Source organism: Gavia stellata, chromosome 11, assembly GCF_030936135.1.
Source record: "Gavia stellata isolate bGavSte3 chromosome 11, bGavSte3.hap2, whole genome shotgun sequence".
NCBI classification, from domain to species: Eukaryota; Metazoa; Chordata; class Aves; order Gaviiformes; family Gaviidae; genus Gavia; species Gavia stellata.
Window position 1 is genome coordinate 22,018,040 of NC_082604.1, and position 18,630 is coordinate 22,036,669.

General features: G+C 44.4%; 1 protein-coding gene across 2 annotated transcripts in view; it reads right to left on the reverse strand.

The window, feature by feature from the left end:
* The window catches only part of LOC104261692 (calcium-activated potassium channel subunit beta-2), a 153,919-nt gene that overhangs the window by 33,377 nt on the left and 101,912 nt on the right, over window positions 1-18,630 (reverse strand). The window contains exon 2 of one of the 2 annotated variants that reach the window (XM_059822654.1): window positions 17,227-17,376. The exons of the other annotated variant lie outside the window; for it this stretch is intronic. Coding sequence (XP_059678637.1) covers window positions 17,227-17,376 — 150 coding nt within the window. The remainder of the gene's footprint in view (window positions 1-17,226; window positions 17,377-18,630) is intronic. 2 annotated transcript variants of the gene reach the window in all.

Consider the following 18,630-nt stretch of genomic DNA (forward strand, 5'->3'; position numbering starts at 1 on the left):
GAACCACCCTAAGGAGGGCCTTTTATTGATATGACTCCTTAGCCAAATGTAATGCAATTAAATGATTGGATTTCATTACGTATATTGACATGGCGTCAGTGACAATTTCCATTCTCCTCATTATTTCTATAAATAAAGTCATCTGTCATAATTAGAAAATATGAACATGCTAAGACCTCCGTTAATTCTTCCCTATATTAATCTAAGAGCTGGGCAGATATTTATTAATACCTTGTTACACTGTGTTCATCAGCTGTTACCAAGAATAGAAAGGCTGAGACCTGATCTCGCGCTGAAGGTTAAATAAGAGCAGATCTGGCCAAGTCTTGGCTTCTGGTTAACTTTTTGACAATATCTTGTGTTTTTATCAAAATGCTTTTTAAACCTTTAATCTCTCTCTTTCTTCCCCTCAGTGTGCTTTGGACCACATAGGAAACTCAGCGGCATTCCGCTCCCTCCAGCAGAGTTCAGCAGTCCTTTAGCTGCATCCTGATGTCCATTTTGATTTCAGTGGAGCTGAATTACATCAGCCCATGACCTGCCCTCTGCTTCTCCCTCCTGGAAGGTCTCTAAGGAGCAGCGGTGTCAGGTGAGAGCCCAGGTCCACCCCATTTGGTGCCGGGCACCTGCTGACAGGTGCTTGGGATGGATGTGAGGAACAGCAGGTATGGATGGACCTGCACCAAGCTGATGGGTGCTGCGACCAGCCTGTGAGACCTCACGCTCCCTCCTGGGATTTTGTGGTTGACAGGTTTCAGAGCTGGTCTAACCTCTGTCCCAAGTCATCTCCCATTGTCACCCTCACTGGATCTTCTGCCAAGAAGCTCCACAATTTACTTATGTTTTCTGTGAAAGTACTTTTTTTCCTGTTTCTTTTGAATCTTGTGCTCAATAACCTGACGTCACTTCCTGATCATCTTCTCTTTTCCTGTTTGTCTGGTGTTTTCTGACTCTTCCCGCTCTCCATTCTTCCTCACCACCACCTGGATCTGTTCTCTCAGCACTTACTGCCGGGGTTTGGTGCCCATCAGGGCACCTCCGCTGACTTCGGCAGTGCTGCATTGACTTGTACGAGCAAAGCAACTGTCCTGTGGCCTCTGCAGTTGCGGCAGGTGCTTGGCTTTGTCTGTGTCTGTGTGGCTGTATCAAGGAGCTCTGGGGTTCAGGATGGTGCCAAACTCCCGTTTGCTCACGTTCCCGGTGCGCTCAGGCTGCCTATGGGGAAAGGAGGCACTTGATTTCTGGGATGAGCCAACTGAAGTACAAACACATCTGATTCCCATCAGATGTTCGCAGAAACAATGCATAAGATATATGTCTGTTTTACTGCATTGGGACTGCAATTGAGCCTATTTCCTTCTTTTAGGAAAAGTTTAAATCTTGCTGGCAAAACTTGATGAACTTGTCCTGAAGGACTCAGTCTTCCAGGCTAAACCAATTTTTTTCAGCTGATAATTATTGTAATTTTTGCAAGCTCTTAATATTTTCAGGTACAGTAAAGTGGATGAGATGAAATTATACATGTCTTGTGACCTTTTCTCCCCAGAACGCTGGGCTGTTGCCATTCCTCATTTAAAGCCAAACTAAGTATGGCTGTTCAGAACTGGGATTTACTTTGTAGGGTAAGATGTAATGCACTGAACTGCATGAGGCAGCACTTGGTCTGAACCTGCCTTTATATTTTTGGCTGGGCCATGCCTGATATGAAACTAGAGCATGTTGTGAGTTGGCCAGGGCTGGAGCTGGCTTTTCTTTTCTGCTGTACCCAGCCCTGAGCAGCTGGGGCTCCTGGTCTTCATCAGGCCTCGAAGAATTTAAACACTATTTTCAAGATTGGCAGTCCACACTATTGTGTAGGATAGGCATGACCCAAAGCCTGCCTATGGTCATCAGCCTAAATCCTGAACTGATGAGCTGACTGATACGTGCTTTGAAAGACTGGTGGTGGTGGTTGGCCAAGACTCATCCCATCCCATCCCATCCCATCCCATCCCATCCCATCCCATCCCATCCCATCCCATCCCATCCCATGGCAACTTCAGAGGCAAGCAATGCAGATGAAAAATGGCTCAGCAAACCCAACAAACAGGGTTAATTTCAAAACTTCTCTTGACCTCAGAAAAGAACATGGGAGCAAAATTAGACTGCCCAGCCATGGAAAACACATGTATGCGGATGCCCGTGCTGCTCCTGTACTCTCCCCTGGGTTGATTTCAATAACAATGTGCAGACCTTATTTTATACAAATTAATTTTAAATTCATATATAAAAAAAAAAATTGAAAAAAATCCAGTGTTGCTCCCACCACTTTCTAGCCCTTGCTCATCTCCTTTGAGTTGGATGTTTCTTGTCTGTTCTCTTGCCTGCCACCTCTGAAATTATCCACTTACTTTTTGCACTCTCTTTCCCTTTCTCAGAATTGCCTTTGCAGAATTGCACATAAACAGCTATTCTCTGGGTCAGCATTTCAGTTAGTTTTCAATGGTACATTTCTATTTCCTGGGACTTTACTTATTTATTATTATTTACATTGAACCTTTTTCTGAGTGTTTGCATTGATTCTGATAACTCTGTTGGGTGCTTACCTGTATAAATAGATCAATAGCTTTTGGACTGCGCTTTCTGAAGCAATAGATTGAGAGGCTTGCTTCGAACTTGAAATCTTCTGTACTGAACTTATTAATACAGCAAGCTATTACAAATGTATGATCCATAAAATTACTTCAATCCCATGCTAAAGTAAGTGGATTCTGTACCTTTTCTTCCCCGTCTGTTGTATTTAAGCAGTTGACAATCTCACACCTCCTTTTTCCTTTACAGACACCCTCAGTTTGTCAGTGGAAAAGACACTACTGACATCACGATGACACTCTTGCCAGAGTTGACAGGGTTGGGTTAATTGCAGACAAGGGTGTGTGGAGCATCCTGGGCCCCTCCAAGGGACTAATCCAAAGGGAGGATCTAATAGGAACCAATCTCCCATCTCAAGTGGGAGGTGCTCCCTTCTCTTAAACTGCAGTAAAACAAACCCTGCTCTAAACTGACTTGAATTAAAATCAGGCACAAAATAAGACTTTCATTTCTATTTCTAGCTTGGTCAAGGAAAGACTGCTTTGCACTGTCTTCCCCCAAGCCAATTTTGGGCTAAGTGAAAAAACATAGTTTCACAAAATCTCTGTGTGAAGCCACTAGGAATGCAGCAAGATAATAGTGTAGCAAGATAAGGGGGATTAAGATTACTTCTGGGCTTTTTAAGAAATAAGGGGTGAAAAAGTTAATGGAACGCTCAACTGGGAAACATTGCTGGAACCTGCAAAAAGTGACAGACCGATATAGCTGGGTGCACAGCAGTTGTGTTGTATGAAATACCATTGCACGGCCAGCCTTTTCCATGTACATTGAAGCCTGATGAATTCCACATGGATTATGGCATGGAGCCTTTAGGAGCTATGGGTAATGAAGCTGATAATTTCCAGCTGATATGTGCAATAAAGAAGTAGCTGAAGTACAATGAACTGGCCATTAGCGAAATGAGAAATACAATGTCTGGCAACACAATGGCACAATCATTGCAAGATGGGCAGCATGTCTCTTGTTGACTATTCATGGATCCCTCAGAGGAGGAGCCTAGGATTCATGCGTGGGGTCTGCCTATTGATTACACCTCGTTTAAGAAGGTCTGACGTTTGCCTCTCACCTGCTTGTGATTTTTTTGGGCCAATTTGGTTCTTGTTTAATGCAGGAAATGGCTCTGGCACAAACACAGTGGTGCCTGCTGTGCTCCGCGTTCAAGAGCAGCACATATTGAGAATTTGTTGTATTGTTGTGGAAATCAGATGTTACTTTAATTGCTGTGGTGAGTTTGAGTGGAATATTCTGTAGAGACAATAACAGCCACTGACAATCCAAATCCAGTGGAGGCCTGATCCATCTTGTATTGAAGCTGATGAAGTATTTCTATTGTACTTAATGGACAGTGGCCTCAGCCTCAAAAGAGTGCACTTCAGATTGAACTTCTCTGCTTTTGCAGAGATCTTATTAGATTTGCAGAGTTGGTATTAGATTTGCTCAGTGGTATGAGAACATTACTATTCTGTTAAATTACTTTTTCATTTAATAATATATTCTTTTCTACAAGGATTTTTCTTTCTTAAGTCCTTTTTACCTGTTTGCCTTCAGCTGGTTAGGGAATTCATTCTCGCTTTCTGCCTTGAACTGCTACATACCATTATCTTGCAGGATTAAACAGCTCTCATCCACTTCTCAAATGAGCGTTCTGTACGCTAAACTTAATTTTTGTTCCTTGGGCAGGGTGTCCCTTTTTATTGGCGTAAGCAAAACAAGAAGAGCCTCATGAATTATAAGGAAACCTAAATCAAAATAGGTTCTTGACCCCAAGCTCTTCCAGGGCAAGGATCAGTACTAACTTCTGGGGAAGCCCTCCTCATACCTGAACCTTTTCTATCACAACATACATACACACTTTGTGAGTCCATTCCTAACGAAACAGATCTCCAAGATCCAAATGGTATTATATTATTTGTGGTATTTAAACCTGTAATACCAACAGCATGCTAAGTGCTTTGAAGAGACGTTGGAAGACAAAGTCCCTGCCTAAAGAGCTTAATATTCATATTTTATTCAAAATAAAAAATATCCATACTTCGAGTCTGTAAGATACCGGATTAAAAAAGCTTTTATCCTTAAATTAGCTCACAGAAATATAACCCCCTGACGGGAGTGAAGGAGACAGCTGTGGAGGGAAGGGAGCCAGCACTAGCGAGCACAAAGCGACTTTCAGCTGCCTCATCTGGAGATGCACTTTCAGCCTCAGCCTGGGGTCCTTACAGACACTTTTATCCCTGGGAGCCCAGCTGGGATGAGAGAGGGTCAGATCCACCGTACTCCCCTGCATGGCGTTCCCTGTGCAGAAGTGAGACCTGGCCCTGCTCTATCCGGGCCAGGATAATCAGGGGCTGTGTGATGGGAATGTTGCCTTTGGATCTGCCTGTTCAAACAGCAGCCCTCGCTATCAGAGCAAAATCAGATTGCTCTTCCTTTTTGTCAGAAGTCAAGACTGTGTTACACAGTTTCTCAGGTCTGATTGCTGTGCACAGATAACACTATTCCCAATATTTTGTCCAAGTACAATTATTTGCTATTTCTATGTGCAGCACATCACAGTGTCAACATTCTTTATAAAATTGTATTAAATTATTTTTTTTAAAAAAAGGAAAACTAAATAATATTATATGAAGAAATCTTTCGGAAAAGGTTATATTTCTGCATCAGGTATACTCGAGGTTTAGTGGAAGTAGGATACTTTTGCCATAACGGACAACAGTGAGAGAGAAATGGAGCACAACACTCAGGAAGGAAACAGTGAACGTGACTAATACGTTTCTGAGGAGAGGAAGGCAGACCACCATTATATTTTGACGGTTGAGAAGCAAAGCTGACAGGAGTTTTGAAGCCATAAGTTCCAGCTTGTTGCAGAATTTTAATGTGTTTCCACATGAATGATATTCGGTTAGATATTGTAAGCATAGTACTGGAAAATTAGGATTAGCAAATGAGTAAATTAAACTGAAATTTAGGCAAAGAGATTTGAAAGTAGATGTAAGTGCTTCAGTCATGATGGGCTTTGCCCTCCAAGGAATTTTATTTTTTTAAATAGTCTGTGAATTCTTATTGGATTTGAAATTGTTTTCATTACAGACGCTAGAGATTTTGCAAGGAAATCAGCTGGGGTTACAGAAGAACAGTAACAGAACAACAACAGAAGAGATGTAGGTTGAAAGTGATACAGTTTTGACTTAATGATCACTCTTTTGTGAAATGCTCATCACAGATAAAATTTCTGGGCTTCATTCCTGGCCACAATACAATGACAAAAACACTTAACGCAAACCTCACTGTGCCACTCCCGGTTCTTAAGAAAATGTGTTACACGGCCAAAACCCACATCTGTCTTTGCAGGGTTAATTAGTTCTGAAACCGAAGCAAGGCACAAAGGAAACTGCACAGATAGACGCAGGACATCAATAACTCTGGCTATTAGCTGCGCAGTGGGGAAGTGACCCCAAGGCAGCAGCAGAGGAGATAGGTCCACGGTGGACCCTGGGCTACGCCAACGTGCCCAAGCACCTGCACCGCAGCACCCTGCCAAATGTGCTAAGCTAAATTCACTTCCAAACAATGGCACTTTGATTAACACAGGAGTCGGGATGCTGCGCAAACCAGCCTCGTGCTGACACCAAAATGAACCAGACAGCTCAAATATGAGAAATGGAAAAAGCAATAAGCATTAGTAAAAGAAAACAGCAGGTTGTGCGTAGCCCCATAACTTTGTCAGTATATTGTCTTTCCCACAAAGATCTGGAAGATCTGGCATTTTTTTCTATTGGTTCTCAAGGAACATTGCAAGAATATTAGAGGTAGGGGAACAGAGACACAGAGCAGTCCGATAACTTACCATGATATTACCTACCGAGTCAAAATTACATCCAAGGCTTCCCTCTCCAATTTGTGAGGTTAGATCACGCTGATTTTATCAGCAAGGTCATTCTAGCACCCATGCTTAATCCGAAATCTAGTCTGATATTTGTTTAGGAGATTTGAGTAATCTCTTTAAGAGAATTAACAAGTGCTGGAGTCCTAAGGAACAATCCTCTCTCAGCCCTGTTTGGAGCAGAAGGATTTGAGGTCAAAGCTAGGTGAAGGGTTTTTTTAAGGCAGTCTGGAAACAAATTAAATTCTTTTTTAGACCCAATCGGGTTATGGGGAACAGAGGCACAAAGCCTGCAAACGATCTTGGGTTGTTTTTTGGGTTCCGTTGTCTGGCTGCCCTGGAGGCAACCCATGATGCTACGGTATCGATAATGCGATATGCAGAGGGGCTTGCACCGACAAGTTTCCCCTCTGAGCCACGTACACCTGCAGTCAGTGGTCAAACAACATGTGAATATTTTGCTGCCTTTTCCAGCATCACCGTATCCTGTTGGCCCTTCACAATACAGCACTGGCCCCGGAGCTGTGTGATGGGAGCTAACTTCCAGTTAAGGGAGTGAATGAGAAAATTCAGTGAAACAAAGTCACTGATGCTCAAATGCCAAGCTGTTAAATCTTCACTAAGTCTTAGTTCAGAAATCAGTCATCTTTTCTTTACAAATCATTAGAAAGATAATCAGTGGATATAAAGTTAGACGTTCACTTGAGGCTCTTTGTTTAAATTTTGGGAAGGACTTTGAGGAATTTTCTTTGAATCCTTGCATCCAAAGGTACTCTGTGTGGTCTGGTGGTTGGATGGATCTAAAATAAACCATTTCTACATGTTCTTGTCTGAGAATATGTGGCTGACATCGCACAAGATTAGCCCTTCTCTTGCAGATTGGTCCAAGAAAATAACGAAAATCCCACAAAAGCAGCGTTCCCACAAGACTCCTATCATGTCAGGCAGAACGGTCACCTAGCAGCTCGTGGCCTGGCTGTGCTATGAACCCTTACATCCTTTTCCTTCCCAAAAGGCTGATGAACTTTTATCTAGATCCAGAAAGAAAGAACAACATCCTGGTACATGGGGGTGGATGCTGCGGATGCTTATCGCGGGCATCCTGCCTTTTCCCAGCTGGCAGCAACAGATAAATTTATCAGTCATCTGACCCAAGGTTTGCCAGACAGAATCGCATCCCACTTAGAGGTAACGTTGGACTATTGCAGCCTCAAGAGTAGAGGTAGGTTTGGGTAATAACTCATCTCAGCTTCCAAGCTTTGGACTAAAAGGAAATTTGGAACATAACTGGGAATCCTGAGGCCAAATACCCCAAACTTAAGAGCACATAATGCAGCAGCTGTGGCTGGAAGGGGTACTACAACTCACCTAGCAAAGTTTTACAGTGAAGTTTGCTATCCAAGCCATAAGAAGGTTGTTATCTTTGCGTGGCTGATAAATTGCAACAGCAATGATTTTACTGTAAAAACAAGCAAACGTCCCATTAGACCAGTGAGAAGCAATATTCAATCTTATTCTTCTACATTTGAGAGACATTTACATAGAGGTCTATTAATGTTTTCGTATTTGGAGAAATGGCAGCTTATACGAGCCAATGGAAGCTCCTAACATAGCATATAGGTGATCCCCTTGGCAAAGCCTATATAATCAAAGGTAAGATCGGTATGGTGCATGTTGGTTGAAGTAACACAGTATTTGCACAAAAGACAGTAGGGAATATAGTAAATATTAAAAGAAATTGTTGATAAATTCAACACGTCCTTGGCAGATCCTCTGTAGGGTTGCGGAGGACCCTTGCCTTTAAGTCACCTGCTGCATTTTTTGACATCCACCATTAAATCATATCCCAGTGTCCTCCCTGTTTGGTGGCTGCTGCAGAGCAGGGAGGTGATCAGAGGTGGGAAGAGGACACTGAGAGACCGACCAGCCTCAGGGCTCCGAGGGTGCTAAAATCCTGACTGTAATGCAGGCCCTGACACGTCTCCTTCAAAATGAATGATGAGGACTTGCTGCAAGGCAGCCTGCTGAAGGAAACAGTCAGACATATATCAAAGGGCCCATGCAAATGTGGTCCACAGAACCACTGCTTAAGATCACTCAAAGATATGGTGAGCCAGCCAAGCTGGCCCGTCGGGGTGGGTGCTTTGGCATGAGCAGCGGTGCTCCTGCAGATGGTCTGATGGGGCACCCGTGCTGAATGCAAGTCCTCAAGGGTTAAGTACTTATCTTGGCACTTGCAAACTTCTGTAATAAGAAAGCTTTAAAGGAAAGCAGCCATCTGCTTCAGGAAAGGCATCACGCAACGATCAGCCTGCATTGCTTACCAAAGCAGCGAGACGGGGAATCAAACAAGATGGGACCAGGCAGCCTAAACCCCGACTGCTTTCAAGCTCTGCAGCAGGAACTCAGCCCTCCCCATGCTTTCATGGTGATTTACAATTACAAAACAAAACACGCCTGGCATCCTTATGAGGGCCTTCTGAAAGCCCCAACAGGAGGCTGGAGCCAGAGGTCACAGCACCGAAAATGTCCCCGTGTGGGGTCCCTGGCTGGGGGCTCTGGCAGGTGCCGACAGACAGCTCCTTCCACTTGGGTGACCGCTGGCAGTGCCTCAGACTTTTCTTTTTCTGACACTCACAAAACTGTCTGACAGCAAAATGGAGAAATAGGCGGTCCAGCTCCTCCTGCATGGGAAAACAAAATGAGCCCCCAGCAGGAGAACCGGGGAGGAAAGAGGCATGTGGTATTTCCAGCTTTCTGGGTGCTGTGTAGTAGCAGACTTGAGAAATGACCCCCATTGCTTAAGCCCTTAACCCTTAGATATTTTCTTCTATTAACACCAGATGGAAAATCTTAAAGTCTGAAAGTGTAGTGAAAATACATTACAGGAAGGCACGCGGAGTTAAACGTCAGTGAATGCTCATTTCTTCAGTTCAGTACATCTTGATGTACCATTCACTTCAGCAGAAATGCTACCAGCTCCCTGGGATCCATTCCCGATTTATTCCAGGGCAACGCTGAGCAGGTATTGCCCAAAGTAAGGGATCTGTGAGGTTGCCAAAGAAAAACACTGGGGTAAGAAATATCGGCTGCCACTGCCCAGACCAAAGGTTTGACCTGAATTTCAAGAAGGATTAGAATTTGGCCCGATTCAGACTCCTGGTCGCCATATCTTCCCGTGATCAATCAGAAGAGCTCCAGGCCACGCTGGAGACCTACGAGGCTCTGCAAGCTCAGCCAAGCTTTTGGATTATTATCCTGATTGAGCCTTAAGTACAAATATATAATGTCTGTCAGTGTTAATGAAAGCCTTGTAATGGACCTCTCTGTAATATTCACAATTTATGATAGCCTAAAACCACCTGGTCCTATATCAAACTCATCACTATTTGCAGAAACTAAATCAAAACGTAAAAAACCTGAAACAAACATAAAGAAATGAAATGAGCTACTTTGGCGGCTTCTCAGAGATGAGGTGCACAAGGGTGTAGATGGACCACATAATTTACAGGTGGAGAGTATACGTAACTATCATATGGGTATCGCATTCATATACCAGCACCTTTCTGTATGTAAGCACACCTAACTGGTTTGGTAAAGGTTAATAATCATGCCTTTCTTCTTTTTCAACCACCACGTCTGCAAAGTGAAGCCTACTCTTACCACTAGTACAACACATAACTTGCATGAACATCTGTTTCTGGTGAGAGTTTCAGAAATGACTAGGTGCTTAGTAACTCAGGCTTTGGTTGTATCATGTGAGGGGAACTAGAAAGCACTGATATTCAGAGTATGGTATCATCAAGATGTTTTTGGCATGACATATCCTAATGTTATACCCTAGCATTGCCAGGAGCTGTAACAGTGTGTGGAAAAAAATAGCATTTTTCTTTTTTTCCTGTGTCTATTTGAAAGGGTAGCTGAAGTTGCTAATACACAGCATGCTACTACTAGCAAGAGTATTAATATAGATCTCCTATTGCTAGTGGGTTTTACTATTAACTACTGTTACTAATGTAAATTTTCACATGCGAGTGGAAGTATGCGATAAAGGCATTCCTTAGCAAGTTTGTGCCACGACCCACCCCTTACTCTGAGAAGCAAAGCCCAAGCGACCCAGCTGTGGTGAGCACACAGGCGTCACGGAGGCAGGTTCCTTAGTAACACGAGCCACACAAAACCATCCAAAACATCTTCTACCTCCTGCTCCTTGTCCCTTGAAGTTGTTGCTAAATAAGTGGATGCTAAACCTCTTACCTGAATTTCAGAGGTACAATCAATGTACCACGAAGCAAAACCTTTTGCTTACAAGCAAGTTAACTTTTGCTACTGCTCTGACTTCAGGCTTAGTAGGAGAAATAACATTTGTTTCTCCTACTCTGTTATCTCCAAACACTACCTGGGCTCATAAACAAATAAAGCAAGCAGCTCCTAGGTCCTCAGCTGATACCAATTGTCATTAAGGAGCTGTTAAAATTAATGAAACTATGGCAATTTAGGGCAATCAGCCCAAGATCTGCTGGGTGCTTGCTGGTTCCAGGTGCTCATGGTCAAGGCTAGATTAAGAGCAGATAAATAGTTCACCCAACAACAGCAACAGCTTGTTTGTTGGGGATAGTTCTGGGGAGTTTCTTGCTGAGATGTTTTGAAGAAAACAGCTTTTTGGAGGTGTTGGACCAGAGGATTGGGAGCTGTTTGAAATGGGGAAAGATACTTGCAAGCAAGGGGAAAGACGCTATTTGTACATCTAAGGTACTGTGTCTAGTAGTCTGAAGTATTTCCTTTTTATTTGTGCATTGTTTCTTGAAGTATTTTTACTGTTTGTATTCTATCCTTCTGAGATAAAGTATGTATATTGCACTGCATCAAAACACCACTTTTTTTTTGTGTTTTACTGTAATCTAAACTAAACTTCAGTAAGGCTGAAGATATGGATTTCCTCCTTGTGTAGGCATGTGGTCATGGAAGAACTGTGCAGAAATGAGTGTATTGTTTTATGCCTATCACTGCTTGACAAGAGCAGATGGGGGTCTCAGAGTTTTAGTTTAGCTGGTGGGATGTACTGAATACAGCCTGGTTCTGCTGCTATTACATGTGAGTTATCTTTAATGCAGCCAAGTCCTTTTTGAAGTACTGTAGAAGGTGAAACAGAGCTGCTTTATAGGCATTAATAACAGAATGATGTTATTTAGGCTAAAATGAGTCAATATTTGGAAAATTCCACTCTTAGTAGTAAGACCTTGCCTGAGGGAGCTGATTGGTGCTGTCTGTAAGGAGAGAGCCTGTGCCAGATGGGAGAGTGGGTTAGTAGCGTGAGACAGAGCTCAAGTGGTCCTGTGGCCACCAAGAGGTAACGCTGGGGGTGCAGAGTGGGGGGAACAGGAGGATGCAGCCAGGGGAAGAGGAATGTGGGCACTGAGTCATCTGAGATAGGGGAAATAAGATATGGGAAATAGAGCTGCAATGTTGCATAGGGGACAAGTGCTGGTGGTAACCTGCTTGGTGGTGGGAGGGGATGCAGATGTGATCATTGAGGCATTGGGTGAGCATGGCATAGCCACAGGTTTCAGTTAAAGGTGGAGGGAGAAAAGGCAGATTTGGAGAAGGTGTAAAATGGTAGAGATATGAGCTATTGGGGGGCTTGTCCCTGGTAGCCCTTGATGGTGATCCTGTCCTGGAGCTGGAGCCCAGCGCGAGGCTGCCTGACCTGCTTTGCCAGGGCTGCTGGCATCAGAAGCACGAGGCTCTGGCTGTGTTATGCTGACACTTGTCCTATAAAACTGACAGCAATAATGAATGGTAGTCCATATTTCTGTAACATTATCTTCCTCGGGACACCTAATAACATGCCATTGACAACACTTTTGAGGGCTGGATTTCAGCCAGTTTCTTGAATAGTTTGGCCATGTCCCTACAACAGGGAGCTCCAGTCTTTAATGCTTAAAATCAGGGGTAAGGGACCTGCTTTCCCTTTTCCCCCTGCCTACCTCTCCCAAATAAACAACCTGTCCTTACAGCAAGTGCTGTATGTCTGGAGGGGCTTTAAGGATGTTAACTGCTTAACTTGAGTGTCTAGTTGGCCTCAGCTTAATGCTCAAACTCTGAAGCTACCTCCTTTAGATGAACAAGTGTATGTGTGCTGATGAGTGTTATTGGATGGGAGCAGCTGTCTGTAGTACCAGACAGCAGATCTAATGATGTATTACTGGAGGAGTTCTGGGCTAGAGTATAGCAATAACTTATTAAATGTAACTCTGAGGGAGCCAATTTTGCTGGTTTTGGAGATACTACAAGCAATTGAAAAATAAATGAGTCTTCTTTCTATCCTCAGTCCATTGCACAGGTCAGGACTTCTCTAGCTATTTGTGGGCTGAATCTGTTATTGACCATTGTATTCCTTGGCATGAACTGAAATTTTGGCCTCCAGGTTCATGGCCATCAACCATGGTGAAAATAAGTGGTGGATTTTGCCTCACATGATGAGTTTGCCTGTGGAAGCTGCAGATGGTTTGATTGACTTATGACTGTGGCTGGGTACTTGTCTCAGGTGCCTACAAAAATGGCCAGTCTGGAATGGCTGTTTGCTTGTGTGATGAGGTGGTCCCTCCTGCGGATGCTGGGCACTTGGCTAGGAGCAGTCCTCTGAAACAGCTGCGGCTTTCTGCTGCCCTGATGGAATTTTCTGCTTCTGGATTCAGAGTGTGGTTGTAAGGATAAAAAGGAGATGGATTAAACTCACCTAATCTTTTGTGGTGGATTCTGGTAGAGCTTTTCTGCTCAAACTTTTTGCCTTGCTTTCTCTGACCCCTCTGACATTAGTCACTTGCTGGTCTTTTCGATTCAATAGCATAAAGCAAAACAGTCATGATGTGGACTACAGGAGTAAGGATGGGAGCTGAGGCTTTTAAGCACCTTATGTGTATGCGAAGGAGACTAATGCACTTGAGGCAGTGACTGCACTAAAGACTACTTTAAATCCTGGAGTGTGGGCCTGAGTGGAGTTTGAACAAGCTGTGTGCTTATGCAATTAAGGTGAAGCTGTGCTGCTGCTTGAGCACTTACAGCACTTGGTAGGGATACAGACAGGTCAGTCAGCTGCTATGTGGTCATCTATTTAATCCCCAAATGGAGGGAAATCAGCACCTGTGCTGCCTGAAGGAGGCAATGAGTTTCTGTCTTGGGCTGTGTAACTGCAGGCTCAGATCCTGAGAAGTGATTGCCATTTTAGCAGCACCTGTGCTCTTGTTCTGCTGGTGGTGTTGCTTATTTTTATGGATCAGGAGGTTGCAATCAATTCCAAAAATACCAAGAGTACAATTTGAGCCCATGAGATCAGCAGTGGATGTGTACTTGAAGAAAAAAACATTTTGACAGAAGTATCAATTTCATAATCACTGTAAAGGATTGACACAACGAGGGACTGTTTTTTCCAGTGAGTGAAACGGAAAACAAGGAATCAAAATTTCTGGATTCTGTTTTCAGCTTTTCCACCAACCTGTGTTTGGAGGCAACCAAGCACCTTCCTTCCCTGCTTTTGCCTCCTGTAGACAAGGCAGAGCCATCACTGGGAACAGAGGTGTCCTGTGGCTTTAAGACTGTATGGTGATGGAAAGCTTTGGTGCATACTCCTATGTAGATATAAAATGAATAATCTGCAGGGTTCTGAGAGCATTATGACTTAGCTTTTGGTCCTGTATCTGTTATTTCACTTATGGGGCTGTTAATATATCGTAATGCACATCAGGCCATATCTTAATGATTAAAAAGGGTCTGCTTTATCTGTAACTAGTGAGAAATGCAATTATTTTAAGTAGTGTAACTTCTGTACCAGTCAGACAAGTGGTAATAAATAGCTTTAATAATTTGGCTGGAGGCTTGTTTTGAGGTGCTAAAAGCACACCATCCCTCAGATCAGCACATCGTTGCTACAGCTCTGGAGCTGCAGTGGGGGCAATGCAGAGGGGCCGGAGCCCTGGGGGCCATGAGATGGAGGGCAGAGGGATGTGGAAGGGGTGGATGAGGCAGTTTGCAGTGCCAGATGTTGCATCTTGGCCTGAGGACAGCTGGGGAAGGAGAATAAGACCTGGGTGGGACAGGGGGAATCTAACAAGGATGACAGAGCTAGGGGACACTGAAGGATGGATGGGTGTGGAGTGGGAGGGAAGAGGGCTTGAGACAGGGTGAGGGGGAAGGAAAGGTCATTTTCTTCCCCACCAAGACCTTGTGCTGACAGCACATCCCATCCTGAAACAACCTTTGCCTCCTAATGCCTGCTAATGGCTGGGAGGCAGCCGGCAGTGCTGAGACCCGGCAGGTCTGCCAGCAGCAGCAGGATGCTTTCCATCATGTTTCCCCACCTCGAAAACTTCCAGTGCTTGTCAGAAACATGCAGCTTCACTCTGAGCTAATTAACTGTGTATTAGCAGAGACAGACCTCGCTTTTAAGCAGAATAAACCCAACTGTCAGCATGTGGGTAGGACATTGATGGGCTTAAGCTATTTCTGAGATTTTCATTTGTTCTTCCTTTGTACAAGACATTTTGTCTCCCCACTGGCCTTTGCACATCAGCAGTAGAGTTGAGAATTAGAAGCAGAGTAAAAAATGGACAGTTTTCCAAGCTTGCCACATGTCTAGTGTGGAGGGCTACAGGTCAATTTGAATAAACCCAGCACAGAAGCTAATTGCTGAGAAACAGTGGGATCTTTTGAAGCTCTAATTAAAGGCAATTTAAAATCTCCACTGATAATAGCAGGAGCATAAAACTGCTGCTGGACACATACCAGTTAGCAAGACCAGCTTACCAACCAAGGGGTGCAGCTGACCTGTTTTAGAAATGGGCATGGCTCTGCTGAGCAAATTGGGAGTTAATTTGGCTGATGCTGTGTAGAAATTTGGCCTGTTATCCCTCCTGCACACCCCTGGCACTGCAGCTGGGAAATGATATTTCTGAGCACTAAGTGGCAGGTATGTTCCTGTGCTGAAGGGTGAGCATGGTGCTAAGTGAGATCAACTTGATTTGGATGCAGCCCAGCAAAGAATGTCGCTGTGTGCCTGAAACACAAGGGTTACAAGTGTCTGTGGGGCTGCATCAGGAGTGCAGATCGTCAGTTCTGTACTGAAGTAAAACCTTTACCTAAATGACAATTAAGTCACTACCTGACTAACTCCATGCTTTCCATCTTGCTTCATTTCTGGTGAAATACCTATTGAAATTGCACTGCCTTATTGTTGTGCTTTAACCCCAGCTGGCAACTAAGCACCACACAGCTGCTCGCTCACCCCTTGGTGAGATGGGGGAGAGAATTGGAAGAGTAGAAGTGGGAAAACTTGTGGCTTGAGATAAGACAGTTTAATAGGTAAAGCTAAACAAGGAACTGGTTCACTACTTCCATCAGCAGGCAGGTGTTCAGCCATCTCCAGGAAAGCAGGGCTCCATCATGTGTAATGGTTATGTGGGAAGACAATGCCATCACTTTGAACATCCCCCCTTCCTTCCCCTAGTTTTATATGCTGAGCATGACATCCTATGGTATGGAATATCCCTTTGGTCAGTTGGGATCAGCTGTCCCAGCTGTGTGCCCTCCCAAAACCTTGTGTACCCCCAGCCTACTTGCTGGTGGGGCGGTGTGAGCAGCAGAAAACGCCTTCACTCTGTGTAAGCACTGCTCAGCAACAACGAGAACATCCGTGAGCGTGTTATCAATGCTCTTTTAGCACAAATCCAAAACATAGCCCCATACTAGCTACTATAAAGAAAATTAACTCTACCCCAGCCAAAACCAGCACACTCATACTTTTAGAAACAACCGAATACTCCACCCAGCAGTGTTTACCTGTATGTGGGCACATAGAAGTGAGTCCATGGCCACATGGGAGCTGGAGAGAGTTTTGCTGCTGAGTTCAACTGGCATTAAAACTACTTCTGTGAAAGTGCATTTCTAGATTTGTGCTGTGATATCTTTCCTGTAGACCTCTAGTTAACTGCATGTTAAAGTCTAGGGTCAAGCCACCTGGTAGTAAATTAATGGTCCATGGTGTAGCTATTGCTGTGATGCCTCTTTTTTGTTAAGAGAGACAATGCTGCTGTAAGTGGTTTATATGCCTAGAATAATGGTGCTCGTGGCTTGTACCTGTGTGGGAGAGGATGCTTGTTGCATTTAAAGAAGATTGTGAGCCGAAAGGCATTGCTCAGCCCAAGAGGCACTGCAGAGCTGCAGTGTCCCAAAGGGAGACTCTCGTGGGAGTGGGGACTTCTGGCATGTCCCCCCTGCATCATTTCAGGGGGGTTCACACAGACCCCTTCATTGACTGAGTTTTGCTGCCTCTGCCTGTCCTTTACCTGGAGGGGTATTACAAGTGTCAGTGTTTGTGTTTGTAGCCTCTGAACAAGCATGCAAAAACCTGGAGACTCCTTTGCTACCCCTGCCCCTCTGACAGGACAGCATGCAGCATCTTGTTATTGGTACACTTGCCTACCAAATGACCTTTAAATTTAAAGGAGAGAAATGTTGGGTCATTCTGGACACATGCAATACTCTAGTCTGCTAGGTTGCCTCCAGGCTTTTGAATAGTAGCCTGGAAGGCAAGTTTTAGTCCTCAGCATTGGGGTCCCCCCGACACCTTGCCACTTGGCATGCAAAGCGGCACAGAGAGGGGGTGATTTCTCTGGCTTGCTTAAAAGAAAGGAGTAGAAAGGGAAATAAGAGACATTTACCAGCTTTGAATGTGGCAAGGGTGCTGAGGCTTTCTGCTTTCCTTTCCCATTGCTGTGCTCCTTGTCTCTCTTGGGCCCCATGTTGCAAATCCTATGCTCCCATCTGAAGAGCACCGTCTGCGGGCTCCCTCCCGAGACTGTTGACGCAATCTGGGTCGTTTGGAGAAGGTTGTCAGGAAGGATCCTGTGCCTCCCTGCTGTGCCAGTGCTGAGCTTTGCCTTCCAGGGTGCGCAAGGGGCCAAGCTCATCCTAAGTCCTGCTCCCAAACCTGGCTTGCTCCACCCACTGCAATCTCAGGATTCCTGATATGTCCTGTGGGGTGACCAGCTGAGGTAGGGTGGTGCTGGGGGCACTGTGTCTGGGACACAGGGGAAGTACCTGGTGGGAACCATCTAGGCACTTTTTTTGGGTGGGGAGAAGAGAAGTCCATGGCTGAAGCTAGCACAGAGTATCCCTGAGAGGCAAACCCCACCTGGCCTGCCAAGGGGCTGCCTGTGAATAAGGGGATTTCTAGCAAGGCAACAGAGCCCTCCTGGGGAAAGAAAGGATTTCTTCAAGTGGGACTGAGTGTTTTACAACTGAGAGCTAATCTGTATGGCTGCTTCAGAAGTTTCCCCAGTGCCTGGACTCTGTACCCAGCAACAGATGCTATGTGTTGAGAATAACTGATTTCTCAGAAACATCATGTAAGAATACATGCATGCAGAGGTGCGGAGAAAACTATATCAGTTTCTTTGTATTTTAGCTTTATCTGTAACAAAATCTCTCCCTGTTCTAATACTAGTTTAGTACCAAGAGACCAGATATGCTGTCAAGCACCATGGCTTGGTGGAGGCTACCCTCCACCTGGCAGTTTGTATTCCTCATGAATCCCCACCTCTTTCCTTGAGCTTATTCTAAGTATTTACACAGACAAATGCTCGTGGCAACAAATCTAACTCCAAAGCCAGTGTTCAGACCATTGCCCACCTCCTACTCATTTACTGCAGTCAAAATTCATAAGCAAAGGCAGAATGCAGGTACTCCTCCAGTCCAGGGACCACACCACACAGGGGATATGCTACTGATAGTCCCTGTGTTCAGACCAGCTTTGCTGCATAGCAGAAGTCACATGAGATGAATTTCCAAGGCTTTCCAGTCTAATTGTTACTGCAAAGCAGTGGAAGTGAAGACTTAAGTTCCTATCTGGATGCTCTTTCTGTTCAGCTGCGGGTTTTTATCCAAATTACTTAAATTCTCAGTGCCTCAGTTTCTCCATTTGTAAATCTTTAACCTGCACATTTGCTATTGGGTTAAAAGCACTGTTTAAGATACGGTTCATGTTCTAGCAGCTGCTGCTTGTACACATTTGGAAAAACAAAATCTGAATGTTTTCTAGAGAATATGGGTATTTCAAAACAGCC